At 49.3% G+C, this 14872-nt stretch overlaps 1 protein-coding gene across 2 annotated transcripts in view; it reads right to left on the reverse strand.

The window, feature by feature from the left end:
• Cacna1s (calcium voltage-gated channel subunit alpha1 S) overlaps window positions 1-14872 on the reverse strand; it is a 64996-nt gene that overhangs the window by 4372 nt on the left and 45752 nt on the right. The window contains exons 26-38 of one of the 2 annotated variants that reach the window (XM_008830283.2): window positions 14520-14678; window positions 12926-13036; window positions 12192-12275; window positions 8520-8576; window positions 7524-7652; window positions 7221-7286; window positions 6600-6691; window positions 6037-6196; window positions 4944-5071; window positions 3262-3358; window positions 2521-2623; window positions 1563-1664; window positions 1184-1308 (exon numbers count right to left, since the gene is read on the reverse strand). In XM_008830283.2, the coding sequence (XP_008828505.1) occupies window positions 1184-1308; window positions 1563-1664; window positions 2521-2623; window positions 3262-3358; window positions 4944-5071; window positions 6037-6196; window positions 6600-6691; window positions 7221-7286; window positions 7524-7652; window positions 8520-8576; window positions 12192-12275; window positions 12926-13036; window positions 14520-14678 (1413 nt within the window). The remainder of the gene's footprint in view (window positions 1-1183; window positions 1309-1562; window positions 1665-2520; window positions 2624-3261; window positions 3359-4943; window positions 5072-6036; window positions 6197-6599; window positions 6692-7220; window positions 7287-7523; window positions 7653-8519; window positions 8577-12191; window positions 12276-12925; window positions 13037-14519; window positions 14679-14872) is intronic. The other variant, XM_008830284.2, reaches the window with a different exon arrangement.

Here is a 14872-nt window from a genome sequence, read left to right on the forward strand (position 1 = left end):
GTTCTTATCACAGCCAATGCAACAAATCAAAATCAGTGTCGCTTGATAACTTGCAAAGGGGACACAGCATTCTGTGCCATTGTTATCTAAAATGAATCTTTCGTATCTAGCATGAAGAAACATCAGACCAACCCAATCTGAAGGACAGCCTGGCCTGTAGTACTCAAAAGGGTCAAGGTCTGCTGGGCATGACAATCCCAGCACTGGGGAAGAAGAGGCAGAGGCAGGCAAATCCTTGCGTTTGAGGCTAGTCTGGTTTACATAACAAGTTCCTGGCCAGCCAGGGCTACATAGTAAGATCCTGTCTCAAAAATGCTCTCTCTCTCTCTCTCTCTCTCTCTCTCTGAAGGTCATGTTAAAGAAAGACTGAGGACGGGCTGTTCTAGAAAGGAAGATACCAAGGCAAGACTGCCCATGCGCAAGGTATGTGCAGTGTGTGATTCTGAATTGGATTCTTTTTCTAGAAAGGGTATCATTGGGGCAACTGGTGAAACTTGAACAAGGGCTGAGGATTAGAATGTTATGTACCAATATTAATTTTCTGATTTCAATTGTTGTATTGTGGTTATGTAGGAGAATTTTGTAAGGGAATGTCATGTTTGCTGGAAAGTCACAGTAAAGTCTTCTGAGCAGATGGAGTATTGTGCTATAGTTATTCTTGAGTGATTCACACAGAAAGGGTTTTTATTACACTTGCAACTTTGTGACAAGTATAAAGCTATTTCAAAATAGCAAGGGCAACTCAAATGCATTCTTGAACATACATCCTAAATGTCTCATTTATAAATTATGTGCATTATAATGAACACAGAAATAGAAATAAAGGCCATATGATATAAAACATGAAGTTCTAAAGATTTCTTTTCATACTCAGTGAAGCAGATTCCTGGGGGGAGGTCTGCTTTCTTGGGAGACCACTGCTCTTATCTGACTTGTCTCTCCTTTGACGAAATCAGCTTTTCTTTGGTTCAATCACCCAAAGACGAGGAGCTTCCTGGAGCTTCTTGGAGCTTCTCTTGAGGCCAAAATACCTTTCATCATGGACCTTCCAGAGCTATCATCTCATTTTCTATCCCTCTCGGTTCCCTTCTCTTTGCCTCCATCCCTGACTGATGAGGAGGAACAGGGAGAGGGACCTGATTCATCAGTGGAGTCCTTTGAAACCTGTCTGGGTTGGGCTTACCTGTATCTGCACCGTGTCCTTTTTAGGCCGATACCCATAATATTCCTCTTGGCGCTTCATGAACTTTCGGAAGTGTTCCTGGATGAGGAACGTAGCATAGAACTTCCCCACTGTCACCTCATCATCTGCAGAGGGGCCAAGAAAGGAAGTCGTGAAGGCTGGTGGGAATCTTACACTGGATTCAGAGCTGGAGCCAGGGCAGCAGGAGTTTGCTGAAGTGGTAGACACTTTTCACCCTGAGCTGGTGTGGCCTTGCTAGGTATCCATGGATCTGTCTAAGGTATTTATAGAGCGTCTAGATTCTCATGAGACTTCTTGGAGAAGTGTCTTGACCCTTTTGCATCTGCCCTAGCATCTGTTCTCTTGAAGCAGCACCCACCTCCTATTGGAGGGATGACTTGGTCCAGGAGCTTCATGCTGGTTCTCTTCCAGATCTTCTTGATGATGGCTCTCAGCTCCTCATTGGCCTGCTCAAAGTTACCTGGGGCAAGGGAAAGACAGGAGTGGTTCCAAGCCAACTGCACTTGACAAAACTCTTTCCGGGAGCTGCCATTCACTGAGTGCACACTGGCTCAGTGTTCTTTTGTGGTAACTGTTCTTCTATGTACTGGCAATGGGATAAAGGCATCAAGACTGCCCAACCCTTGCACCATGTACTTACTACATAGAGGCCTTAGCTTCCAACACTCAGACTGGCTAACTTTGAAGGCTGTTATCCCTTGTTCTCTCCCTCAAACCTTTAAGTCTCCAGTCCATTCCAGGCTCCCAGGTAGCGTTCCTGATTCTCTAACTTGTTTCTCCCTGGCTCCTGGCCTCCTTCTTCTTGCTATCCCAAGGAATCTGCCCATGACTGCCTCACACTACATTGATCTTGACATGGGGATGGCCCTGTAGCTGACGGGACCCTGAATGAGGGCTCAGAAACAGCACCCTGACCTCAACCTCAATTCCTGACCTCAGCCCCCTTTCTTCTACTGCTCCCACCATGCCTGTATTCCTGATTGGAGGAGCTACAGGTTTAGTACAATCAAGTATGGAGTCCCACACCTGCCCAGTACTTCCCAAGTTCTGCTTCTGTCACCATCCAGAGCTAATCAGGGGGAATCTCAGTCCTAGCTATCTCTGTCACTTCGCTGGCCCTCAGACACAGCTGAGGAGTATGGGACAGACCCTCAGTGACCTCGCCATGTAACACATTCTCGGACTCCCTCTGAACCCTGAGTGGCATGTGGATTCAGTCGCCATGGTCTAGGCTCCCTCTGCTTCTAGAAATCTAGCAGAATCTGTGTTAGAAACCATCCTCTGAGAAAATGGAGGTACCCATGAGAGGCCCTCACCTTCTGTTTTGATCTTGAGTGCTGTGCGCACAAGAGCGAAGAGTGTGGCGTTGAAGGTGACCGTGCCATCGCTGTTCAGGGGCATGTTCATGCCCACCAGCCTCTGTGCAGGGAGAGGCATGGGATGGATGCTGAGCTGGGACTAGGCCAAGCTCAGCAGATCATCCTCACTCAGTGTGGATTGGGAGGGGACAGGATGTGAAGGCTGGAGTGTGACTGACTGGGGTGCACCCATGAGACTCAGCAGGGAGGGACTTGGGAACGTGGTAATTACAATCTAGAATGTCTATCAAAGGCCCATGTATTAAATGTTTGGACACTCTGGGTGGTGTTGCTGAGTGGGGTGTGGAAACTGTTAGAGGTAGGCCCAGAGGAAAGTCTGGGGCAACTGAGGGGCATGCCGTCTTTCTCTTTGGATCTTGGCCATGAGATGAGCAGTTTTGCTCCACCATGGCTCCCACCATGTGTTGCACTCCCCGCTCTGCACGACCAGAGGCCTGAAAGCAATGGGTCTTCCTGATCCATGAGCTGGATCCCTTAAACTGGAAACCAAAATAACCCGTTTCTTTCTGTAAATTATTTATCTCAGGTGTTTGTTACTGTGGTGGCCATCTGACTGACAGAAACCCAGGAGTCACCCATGTAAAACATCTCATTCCATTGGACTATCTCTAGCCAACCAGCCCCACAGCACTGTGCTTCTTCTTCCCTGAGCCATGCCTGCTTAGCTTTGTTTGTTACCTTGCATGCTACCCTGTGAGGGCAGAACTTCCCAAAGCCTAGAGGGGGCTGGATCCTTCTCAGCAGAGTCACCACATCCAGGTGCTTGATTCTGCCCCTGCAGGAAGACATAGATCTATACATCCAGGACCCCCACCAGAGCAACCCTCAAAAAGGGAAGGGAGCCAGGGGACCAGGGACACTTCCTAGTTTCCAACTTTGTTTAAAAGACTTAGTTTGGTTCACTGGTGCCTACCACAGAATTGGAGTATCTGTTTTGGGCAGATACAAGCTCTCTATTGTGGAGTATCCTCTAGGATAAGGGGTCTGGACTTCATTTTCCCCATGCTAAGATCTTCCTTAGGTTTTAGTGAAGCTGAAGGAGGGTTCTTGGATTGTATTAATAGAGTGTATGGCTCAAGGGAGGGGGAAGCCCACTTCAGGGACTCCACTTCAGCTATGGAGCCCCTCCTCTCTCAGAGCTGGCTGTGAAAGAAGTAAGGCATTTTCTGCCTGTCCCCTAGATGCTGAACTAGGAATATATATCCATGGCACTGGGGACTGAGTCCAGGGTCTCTCACACTCCAGGCAAGTACTCTACCACAGAACTATATCCTAGCCTAGGAGACTGAGTTAAGACTGTGGGGTAGCTGGTATAAGCAAATAGGTGTTTTTATAAAGGTGTGTGTGTGTGTGTGTGTGTGTGTGTGTGTGTGTGTGTGTGCGTGTGTGTGTGTACCGTGTGTGGGTGCCTGCAGAGGCCAAAAGAGAGCATCATATCCCCTAGAGCTGCAGTGAGAGAGGGTTGTGAGCTGTTCCACGTGAGTCTTCTGGAAGAGCAGGGAGTGAGGTTAACTGCTGAACCATTCCTGCAGCCCCACAGTAGGATTTAATGCCCCCATGGAAGCACTTTAAAGTGCAGTTGCTAAGGATTCTAGACAGTTCTGTCTTGAATTTTGTTGCCATCACTTATCATGTGACCTGGGACAACGTAATCTCTCTGTACCTCAATTTCCATATTTGTGAGACTAAGATGATCAGAGGACCTGCATCACAGGTTGTTATAATAATTAAGTGAGGGGGCTAGAGAGCTGGCTCATTGGTTAAGAGCACTGGCTGCTCTTGCAGAGGACCTGGGCTCAGTTCCCAGTACCCACATGGCAGCTAACAACTGTCTGTAACTCCAGTTCCCAGGGATCTGACACCTTCTTCTGACCTCTGTGGGCATTGCACGACACAGGTGCACTTAGGCAAATGCAGGCAGTATACTCATACACATAAAATAAAAATAATAAATAAAATATTTTAAAGTGTAGGTGAACGGCCTGAGCAGCCAGTAAATGGCACTGAGGATTCTGACTCAGACAATGGGAGTGGAGCCAGGCACTCTGTTATAACCAAATTCTGATGCAGCTGGTGAGCAGAGCCCCCTGTGAGTACCCATTGTGCCTGGTGAGGCACTGAGTGCTCACTCTTCACTCCTGGGGGCTGAGTGCTTAAGTAGAAGCAGGTTGATCATTTCCTTAGAAAGTCAGGGTGTTTCTCCTCTAGGAGGCTGTGGGATTCCTCCAGTCTGAGATACTCTGGTTCTCTTGGCTGGGACCTTGGGTAGATGAAGAAAGGACAGAACGATCCCCTAGGGAACACTAGGATGGAAAGGTGGGTAGTTTGGGAAGTACCCAGCATAGCGCCTATAGACTCACTTGGCTTCTGGGTCATACTCGGCCCAGATAGCCTTGAACTCATCCAGGTGGTGAGGACCCAGGATGGACCAGTCCCTTGTGAGGTAGTCAAAGTTGTCCATGATGACAGCCACAAAGAGATTGATGATCTGCAAGAAGACAAGAGTGCCCACAGCAAAGGAAGGTGATGCAGAGACTGGGGGTGGTATAATGAGCATAGGGGTCCCAGCCCCTTCCTCCTTGTACTCCTCATTGTAGCTTTCTTGCACATCCCGCATCCCACATCCCACATGCAAGCCAAACTGAGCCTTCCCTCTGCCCTTGGCCGGCAGGTGCTCTGCCAGGGTGCTGGTGCCTGTTTTTTAAAACCAAGTTAGAGCACCTCTTTGGGAGCTGCTCTGATCTCTGCCTAAGAGGTGCTCTGCCTCCTCTGGGCCTGGCCCATGCCCCTCTCACTGCTCCATTCTTTTCTGTCCACATTGGGGGCCCTTTGCATTGTCAGGCTTGTTCACACAAGGACTCCCTTTTATCCATCAGGGACAAAAATCAGTCCCTTCAGCCCTGGCCTGATGATCAGTGAGCTTCATTAGGCCAGGGCTAGGTCTTATTCATGTTTCTATCCCATGCACCCAGCCCTGTGCCTGGCACATCAGACACTCAAAGGTTTTGTTGAATATAGGATAGGAAAAAGGAATGCCAGTATGAGGGTCCATGGATGTCTTCCTCATACTTGATGCTGTTTCTGATCCTAACTGGGATCTCCTGAAAGACCAAGTTCCAAAGTTTCAATCTTCTTATAAGGGGGTATCTTTCTGTGCTGAGGAGTAGTCAGGGGATGAATGTCTCTATGAAGTCTCTATCTCTTGAGAACTAGCTTCACCACATTCTCTATATATGTAATGTGTATAATATATATAGTAAACACATCATTTACACAGCAAAAACTTGTTGCATTACTCCTGGAACAGAAAACAGCTCACAAAACAAAGACACCCCAAATGACCAGAACAAGGGACAATCTAACACGAGCTTCTGATGTTCTAGGTAGGAGATGATGGCCCTGCTCCCTCTACCCCTCAAGCCCTGCCTTGGCCAGTGCCTGCAAGCCTCTCACCAGGAAGGCACAGAGCATGTAGAAGCTGATGAAGTAGTAGTAGGCAAAGTTGGTGCCACATGTATACTCCTCACCCGGGGCATAGTCAGACTCTGGATCACACAGCTTCCCGTAGCTGCAGGCTAGCAGGATCTCTTGCCAGGCTTCCCCTGTGGCACACCTGAACAGCGGACAGCCCCTGTCAGCCTGTGTACTTTTGCCTGGTGCTTAAACAGCAGTCAGGTGGGACAGGGTGATGAGCAGAACGGGCTGCTCCCTAGAGGTAGGGGATCAGACTTCCAGTGCCATAAGCTTGGCCACATTATCCCCTCTGTTGTAGCCCCTCTCTCTACCCTTATGGGGTGCTAAGAGTTGAACTGAACTATGCAGAAGAGTTTTCTTGGATGAGGGAGGAGTTTCACCCATTAGAGCCACAGCAAGAGTGAATGTTGTAGATCAAGGTTGAAGGCAGCATTCCAACCAGGAGGAACTCAGTGCATTAAGCTAGGCAGGGGACTCCCCTACAGGGACTGTGTGGGACCAGCATGCCTCACGCGCAGATGGGAACCCATGGGGACTCCTGCCTGAAGAGAAGCAGCACAGCTTGAGGGAAAGTCTGGAAATTGTTGTTCCGGTTTATCTGAGTACCGTCCACCATGGCAATCTTCCCAAACATCTGCAAAGCACGAAGGATTCTGGCTTTGGAACCAGGATACAAGCATCCCTCAACTCACTTTCCAGCACCTTCTGCCTGATATGCTCTCCATCTTCACCCCACCTCCCAGTCCCTTTTACTCCAGGCCATGCTGTATCTGAAACCAAATACATTGGGTTCTTTTCTAGGTGAAGTAATCTTCCCATTAAACCAAAGAAATGTGAGAGTGTAGACAGTTTCCCCACTAAAAACCTAGGTTAATCAAGATGTGGGGGGTTCCTGGAGAAGGCCCAAAGCCTAGGACCCTGGAATCCTACTGTGCATCAAGTGCCAGGGTCTCTGCTAGGTTACACCCTGGCTAGTAACATTGCAGCATCTGGATCTCAGGTCTACCTATTCTCATTCTGTAACTGACCCATTTGGCTGTGGGATGTGGGAGGCAGGGAAGGTGCACAGTCCAGCCTGCATGCTGATTAGGCCTTTCCAGACCCACAGACACAGGCTCTAGTTTGGTAAAGACTCAACCTTTGCCTGGCCCATCACCCCTCACCTGCATGCCGATGACAGCATAGATGAAGAAGAGCATGACAATGAGCAAAGCCACGTAAGGCAGGGCCTGTGGGGACAGGAAGGAGCATCAGCCACCTACCTGCCTGCTCTGCAGTCCCATAGCCTCAGAGCCCCACAGCCTGTCATCCCTCAGCTCACCAGGAGCCTGCCTGGCCCCAGGACCCTGGGGATCCACCTTGGGTTCAGGTCCATGCTCCTAGTGACTTCCCAAGTCAGTGCTGTTTCCTAGGGTCCCTGTACAAACTGCTTCCAGCCCTGGCCTGTTGGGCTGGGAACTCTGTACCTGGAAGGACTTGATGAATGTCCACAGCAGGGTGCGCACTCCCTCTGCCCTGCTCAGCAGCTTGATCAGCCTCATGACTCGAAACAGGCGGAAGAAGGCACTGGAGATGCGGGCACTCTCATCTGGGTCCTGTGGGGCAGCAGCCCCAAAGGTCAGTCTGGGCAGTGATCCCCAGTAGTAAGGGGTAGGGTGGGCAGGAAATGCAATGTGCATGTGTGTGCGCACACGTGCATGTGCGTGTGTGTGTGTGTGTGTGTGTGTGTGTGTGTGTGTGTGTGTGTGTTGGGGAGGTGTCCATGGTGGGAGGGTTCCATCCCCACTTCACAGCCCCTGCTGCCCCATAGCTCTAGACCGTCCTGGGGTTCAGGGCTCTAAGACTATTTGGCTGAAGAGGATTGAGCATGGGATGCAAGCTGTGCAGTGAGCCTGGGCTTGGGAGCAGTGCAGGGATTCCACCTGAGGCAAGGCTGCAGCTAGACCCACTTCCTGGCACTGTGGGACTTCCTATTCATCTCCCCTTCTCTGTAAGGTGCACTGAACTGAGTACCTGGTGGCCCATGGTGTCCTCCAAAGATGCCCCAAAGCTTGGCCAAGCTATTGCCATACATTCAATATGATCACTCTCACCTGCCCCACCCTACTCTGGGGTGTTGTAAGGTGGTCAAGCTCCTACTCTTGTGCCAGCCTTAGCCCTGTTTCCTATACATGGTAAACTGTCATGGAGGTTCTGTGCCAGACAGTCCCCTGGATTGTGGTCTCATCTGTAGAGAGGGTGTTGGGAGAAACCTCACTCCATTCCTCAGGACACTAAGGAAGCTACTACATTCATGCACATTCTACCGTAGAGCCCCCACCTCTACCTGAACCCCAATCCTCAGAGGGCCTGCTCTAGGGAAAGGAGCCATGATTGCTGGGGGCACCCCATGCGATCCATGCAGCTAGCTCAGCATGCAAGCTGCAGGGCAGGGCGAACAGGCTCATGCAGCCTGGAATTACAACGTTCCCGCAGCCTCCACCCAGGCAATACAGTCCCCCGCTGGAGGCCAGGAAAGTCTGTGGAGAAAAGAGAAACGAGGGGAGGGGAGGAGAGGGGAGAGAGGAGGAGAGACACATGGGAGGGAGGTGAAGAGAGCTGTCAGAAAGGACAGACACATAGGAAAGTTAAAGAGAGAAAAAGACAGGCAGGAGATGAAGACCCCACGTGGTTGCAGTCAGGGTCAGAGGGTGGGTGGGAGTGAGGTTGAAGCTCTGTGGGTACTGTGAGGCAAGAAGTCTGGGCAGGGAGCAAGAAGGGAAGGGAGACTGGACACAGACAACTCCTTTCTCATCTTTGTGATGCATCTATGGGTGACAAAGGCTTGGGTTCTTTCTGGGTCTGGGCTATCTGATACTGCCAAAAACACACTGGGAAATACCTGCTTAAAGCTGTAAGTGGATCCCCATCACCCTGTGGTCAGGGCTGAGGCACTCATCAAAGTCCAACTTCCAGGGACAAAGCTTCTCTGGGGGAAGGGCCTGGGGACCCATCCCTCCAGCAGATGTCTCTTGGCTCAGGACTGGGAAAAGGTCAAGGCTCATATCTCAGTGGCCTGGCTTCTCAAGAGCAGGGGTTGTGTATGTGGGTGTAGTTATCTTTTCTCTGGCCACATTTCATGAGATGCCCATCTTCTGGAGCCCAGCGTTGGTGAAAAAAGTCATTGTTGTGCATCCATGTGCCTGCAGGTAGACTGGCCTCAGCACTCCACTTCCTGCCAAGCATACTGGCAACTTTCCCCTGCACCACTGGCCTCAGTCCTGCTGCATGTCAGAATCATCTGGAAAATTTACTGGAGGCGTGCCATTACTAGGTTGATGAAGTCAGAGTATGGGAAAGAGCCTCGCTTTTAAAAATATATTTTGATATTTTTATTTTATGTATATGAGTGTATTGCCTGCTTGTATATAAGTGCACCCATGTCATGCAAAGCCTGTGGAGGTCAGAAGGGAGTGTCTGATCCTCTGGAACTGGAGTTATATATGGTTGTTAGCTGTCATATGGGTGCTGGGAACCGAACCCAGGTCCTCAGCAAGAGCAGTCAGTGCTCTTAACTGCTGATCATCTCTCTAGTCCCAGAGCTTTCCTTTAAAGGTTCCAGTGCATATCAAGTAACTGTCACATGCAGTTGGATAACAACTGTGTTCTAGACCCACGTTTTCAATTGGCAGCCACTTGCCACAAGTGGCCATTTGAATAACAATGAAAATCAATAAAATTAGAAACTAGCTCCTCATTTCCACGAGCCACATTTTACACTGTGTGTGTGTGTGTGTGTGTGTGTGTGTGTGTGTGTGTGTGTGTGAGACAGGGTCTCCTTGTAGCCCCAGGTGACCTGGAACTCATTCTGTAGACCAGGCTGGACTCGACCTCACAGAGATCTAGCTGCCTCTATCAAATGAGTGCTGTAATTAAAGGTGTGTACCACCACGCCTGGCCCATCACTGGCCACATTTTAAATGACCATGAGGCAAATGTGGACATGGCAGAGTCTGTTGGCATTGTAATTTTGACTGACAGGCTGGTAGGCCTGTCATTTGTTTCTGTGTCAGAAACAAATCAGTCTTAACACATCTTTAAACATGTGTTCCTTATATGGGACACTTTCTGCTCCTGAAAATCAAATAATGACTGTGACACCCTTCTTGTCCGCCACAACCAAGAAAATAGCCCCCTGCACATAGGCCTCAGGCTTTGTAAAGTAACTTTTTAATCTGGACTGTTTATTTGGGCTGCTAAGAGCTCTCTCTTCCAATTGCTTGCAACAAGTGAAACTCTCAGATAGGTCCCTTTGGGACACAGTTTTCCCAGCAAACAATGATCATGGATGCAAACACACAGCACACATGCATACTACACATATGTGTGCATGTGCACACACACACACGTTTTTGCCTAGAGGACCCACTTCCCCCTGCCTCCCATTAACACTGAGCAGATGGAGCTGTCTGTCACTGTTCTATGATGAGGTGAACAGGGTTCCCAGAACCCTCCCCTAGCATGCCAGACAGCTGGTGTGCCAGCCCAGTCCCCAGAAGGTGCCATTCCCTGCCAGGGCTGAGCCTTTAGAGCCTCAGTGTGGGCCCCTTCCTCACAACTCAGGTTGTTCTTGGCTGCACCCCTCCTGGTCCCTCTTAGGCATCTCCAGGGCTATGTCTGTGCCCATCAAACCCCATCAACCTGGGACTTTTGGCCAGAAAGCAGGAGATTCAGCAGAAAGCCCTACCTATGGTGGGTCTCCTGGCTCAAAAGAGCCACTTCTTGGGTAGAACATCACCATGGCCTGGTTAGAATGGTTCAGACAGATGAGCCCTCTCTGTCTCCTCTGCCTCCCAGCGTCCTCTGGCCCTGCCTGGCTCCATCCTAGCCACCAGGATTCCACTCAGTAATGATTCACAGGGGATGCTGTCCTTTGATTTCTGCCTTTGGATCTTCTCTTCCAGTCTACTCTCCCCTCCAGCTCAGCCCTCAAAATAAATTCAAAGCTGACTCACTGTCCCACAGCCATCACCTGGCCACTGCTCTCTGCCATGCAGAGCATTGCATGCCCGCTTGGGTTGGTCCCTTCCAGCATGAGCTCAACACAGCTGCCACATCGATCCTTTTAGAACTATAGCCTGAGCATTCTTAAACCTTCCAAGGGGGACTCTTCACTATCTTGGAATAGAACCCAAGGTATAATCATGGCTTTCAAGAGCTGAGATTACTGTATTCTTATCTCTGTTCTGTTCTCATTCCAAGGGCCCCCTGCTATTCCTCAGATTCAGCAGGTACGCTCATTCAACCACAGGGCCTTTGCATAGACTCTTCTCTCTCTACAACACTGTCTCTCATAGCTGAATGGGTCACTCCCTGGCTTTATTCAGATCTTGGCTCCAACACACTCTTGATACCACCCTCTCATTTCCCTACATGCTCCATCCTTAGCCTCCTTTATTTTTCTTCATGTAACCTATCATGTGCTAGATTTCATTACTGTCTGTGTCCCCTTACATTTTGTTCACTGCTGCACCTCTAGCATTCAGAACCACACTTGGCACATGTAGGTACTTGGTAAGTATTTAATAAGTGGCACAAATGACAATCCCTAAAGAAAAGACCACAATTTTTAGTCATTCCCATGCTCTGCTCTTCAGATTAACATTTTAAAAGTAGAACTCTACTCTTCAAAGCTTCCAGTGAATTCCCATAAAATGAGTGAACCTGAAGTCCACATCCTCCTCACCCTCACCCACTCCCCTTCTCTCTTCTGGATATTCACAGGCATGTACTGAGACACCCGTCATGTCTGACCTCTGCATATCCTGTACAGCTTTTCCTGTACAGGCCTTTCCTGGGGCTTGCTACCATCCCCAACTCTACTGCAACCTCTAAAGCTTTCCCTGACCCAGTCACAAATGATCTCTGCCTGCCACTAAAGCTCTTGACTTCTGCTGGGCTGGTTCGCTCATAACCATTGGTACCCCAGGCATCACTCTGCTCTGAGGATGGAGCTCCTTGAAGGCTTGTTCTTTTCATCTTTATAATCCCAGGGTTGTCAGGCTGCACTTGCCATGGGTACTTCATAAACATCTACAGACTGAACAAGAGCTTCTGGTCCCACCCTAGGAGGACTCTGCCCATCCCATACTCACATCAATCTCACTCAGGATTACATCGATGATGCTGCCAATGACGATCAGGAAGTCAAACACATTCCAGGGGTCTCCAAAATATCCCTGGGAAGAACAGGGGGTGAACCTTGGAGGGAAGGAGCTCTGGAGGTAAGCAGGGGCCAGCAGTCTAGTTAAGGTAATGCCCATATGCTGGGCAGACCAGGATATGGCACTTAAGCTCCACTTCTCCCAGATGCTCCAGTGGGCCCACCTACCCCAACACCTCTCTCCTCTTGGTTCCTTAATTCTTTTTCTAGAGCTTAAGGTGGTGGGAGGGACCTCAGTCTAGATGTGGAACATTTTCACCTTTGAAATCCCATGTAAAAATCCTGCCTGAAGCTCGATAAAGCAAAATGGGACTGAATTGGAATGGGACAGTGAGAATAGATTTGAGAATCAGAGAAACAGAACAAGGTCCTCTCTGAGCCTAGAGATTATGCTTCAGAAGCAGAAAGGAAGGCGGGTAATGTGAGCTCGCTCAGAGAAAGGCACAGATGAAGCACCTGATATCTGTTCTGCCATCAGTCAATTCTGGCTGCTGGAGGTGTTGCCTGCATTGGATGGTGGAAGTGGCAAAGGCATGAGCAGCTTAGGAGCAGAAATGCTGATTGAAGAGCCTTCAGTAAATGGGGGGGACGTGAGCAAGAGGTCCATGACAAGGCCCTCCTATCCAGCCACAGATGCTCCTCTGTCCCTGGGACCCAGTAACTCACCCTGGGCTTGAATGCTATGAGCTTGAGGACCATCTCCAGGGTAAAGATGATGGTGAAGGCCACGTTGAGGATGTCTGATATGTGGTTCATCTCTTCTGACTGATTGTAGTGCTGAAGAGGCAACATGAAAGAGGAGAGCAGGAGGGCCAGGCTTGCCCACCACAAATCATTGTTCCAGGCCCCTCCTCTTCCTAAGCAGCTCCTATCATCCTTGGGCCCACTTCCTACTTGTCTTAACTCAGCAAACTAGGAGCCTGCTTTAGTAATTCCCTGACTTCCACTAATTCTTGAGGATACCCTTTCCTCTCCCTCTTCACCCCAAAATAAGCAATGGAAGGAGGGGAGAGCAGAGGTTCTATAAGTTCAAGTCCTGGAGAGAATACCCCTGAGTTCTGTGATTGGCATCACTGTTGCCTAGTGGGGAATAGATCTGACCAAGCTTCTCGTATCTTATTTGGTCACTGCCCTAGTGATGGAAAGACACTTCAATCAACAGCCTTCGCTTCTGTGACCATTGCTATGGCCCTCCTTACACCCATGTTCTTGTCAATTTTTCCAACACTCTTTTTAAGAAAATTGGTGAAGTTCCAATCTCTTCCACAGAACCTTCGCAGGTAGGTCAGAAGGGTCTGATGGCTGCCACACCCCCACATTAGCAGTGCCATCCAGGTATGCTGCCTGACAGAGGCCCTATGAAACTATTGCATGATGGGGCCTGTGGCACAATGATTTTCCTCCCATGTCTTTGTGAGCCCAAAGTGTGTGGTCTTAATCATTGTACTATGGTTTTAATGTGAAATGTCCCCTACAGGTTCATGTATTAGAACACTTGGATCCCAGATGGTGATTTTTGTTTTGGGAGGAAGTGGGTCACTTGGGGTGGGTCTTGAGTCCAGCCCTGCTTCCTGTCCTGTCTCTCTGATTCCTGTTCTGCCTACAGCTGCCACATATTCCTGCCGCCAGGTAGCAGCCTGCTGCCATGCCTTCCCCACCCGGATGAACTACATTATGTCCCCTCAAACAAATAAACCTCTCCTTCCTTAAGTTGTTTCTTATATTTGGTCACAGTGGCGAGAAAAGTAACTAATACAACTTGAGAATGTCTTGGCCTCGTAGAGGCAGGGGGCCTAGCTGTGCAACTGCATTATGTAAGCCTTAAGGGACCACATGTTTAATTAAGGCTTGATATCAATGCTATTGATTATGATATGGTCTATAAGAGAGATACATGTCTTATGAATCCTAAGCCCATTTTTCTTCAGGCCAAAACCAAGACTCCAAACAACTCAGCCATCCAGATTTGCAATGGCAGAAGGAAAATAAAGAATAGACTTCCTGCACGCCCTCCTCTTTTGTTTTAGCTATCTTCTGTTCACAGAAATTGCCATCCTAACTATCTGGAGGCTTGACTTAGCTCCTTAATAAGTAAACCATAAGTATGCGGTGACAAGGACAAGGACCAGCTCACTTCTGTAGCCTGGTATGCAGCAGGTACTCCAGAAATGCCTACTGGGATGAACTAGAGACTTTTGCCCTATTCCCCTACCCTGCTCAGGCCCCAAGTTACAGTGTAGTCATTCCCTCATCTCCTTACCTGCATGCCCAGGCAGATGGTGTTGAGCATGATGAGGGCAAACATCAGGTATTCAAAGTAGGAGGAGGTGACAACATACCACACCTGGTACTGGTAGGGGTTTTTGGGAATGTAGCACCTCAATGGGCGGGCCTTCAGGGCATACTGTACACATTGGCGCTGGGATGCAACAAAACAGGACAGGTTAGCACCAAGGGACCTCTCTCTCCTGCTTTATAACTACATGCATGGGCTTGTGGGACGCCTTCATGGTGTACAGTGCAGGAGCAGCTGTGGCCAGGAGCTGAGGGATTCTGGGGATTACTTAGAAGGTGAGTTCCATTGGACCTCTTGTGTTCCCCTTGAGTTATCTT

Source organism: Nannospalax galili, unplaced genomic scaffold, assembly GCF_000622305.1.
Source record: "Nannospalax galili isolate Female #2095 unplaced genomic scaffold, S.galili_v1.0 scaffold113, whole genome shotgun sequence".
In the NCBI taxonomy this organism is placed as follows: domain Eukaryota; kingdom Metazoa; phylum Chordata; class Mammalia; order Rodentia; family Spalacidae; genus Nannospalax; species Nannospalax galili.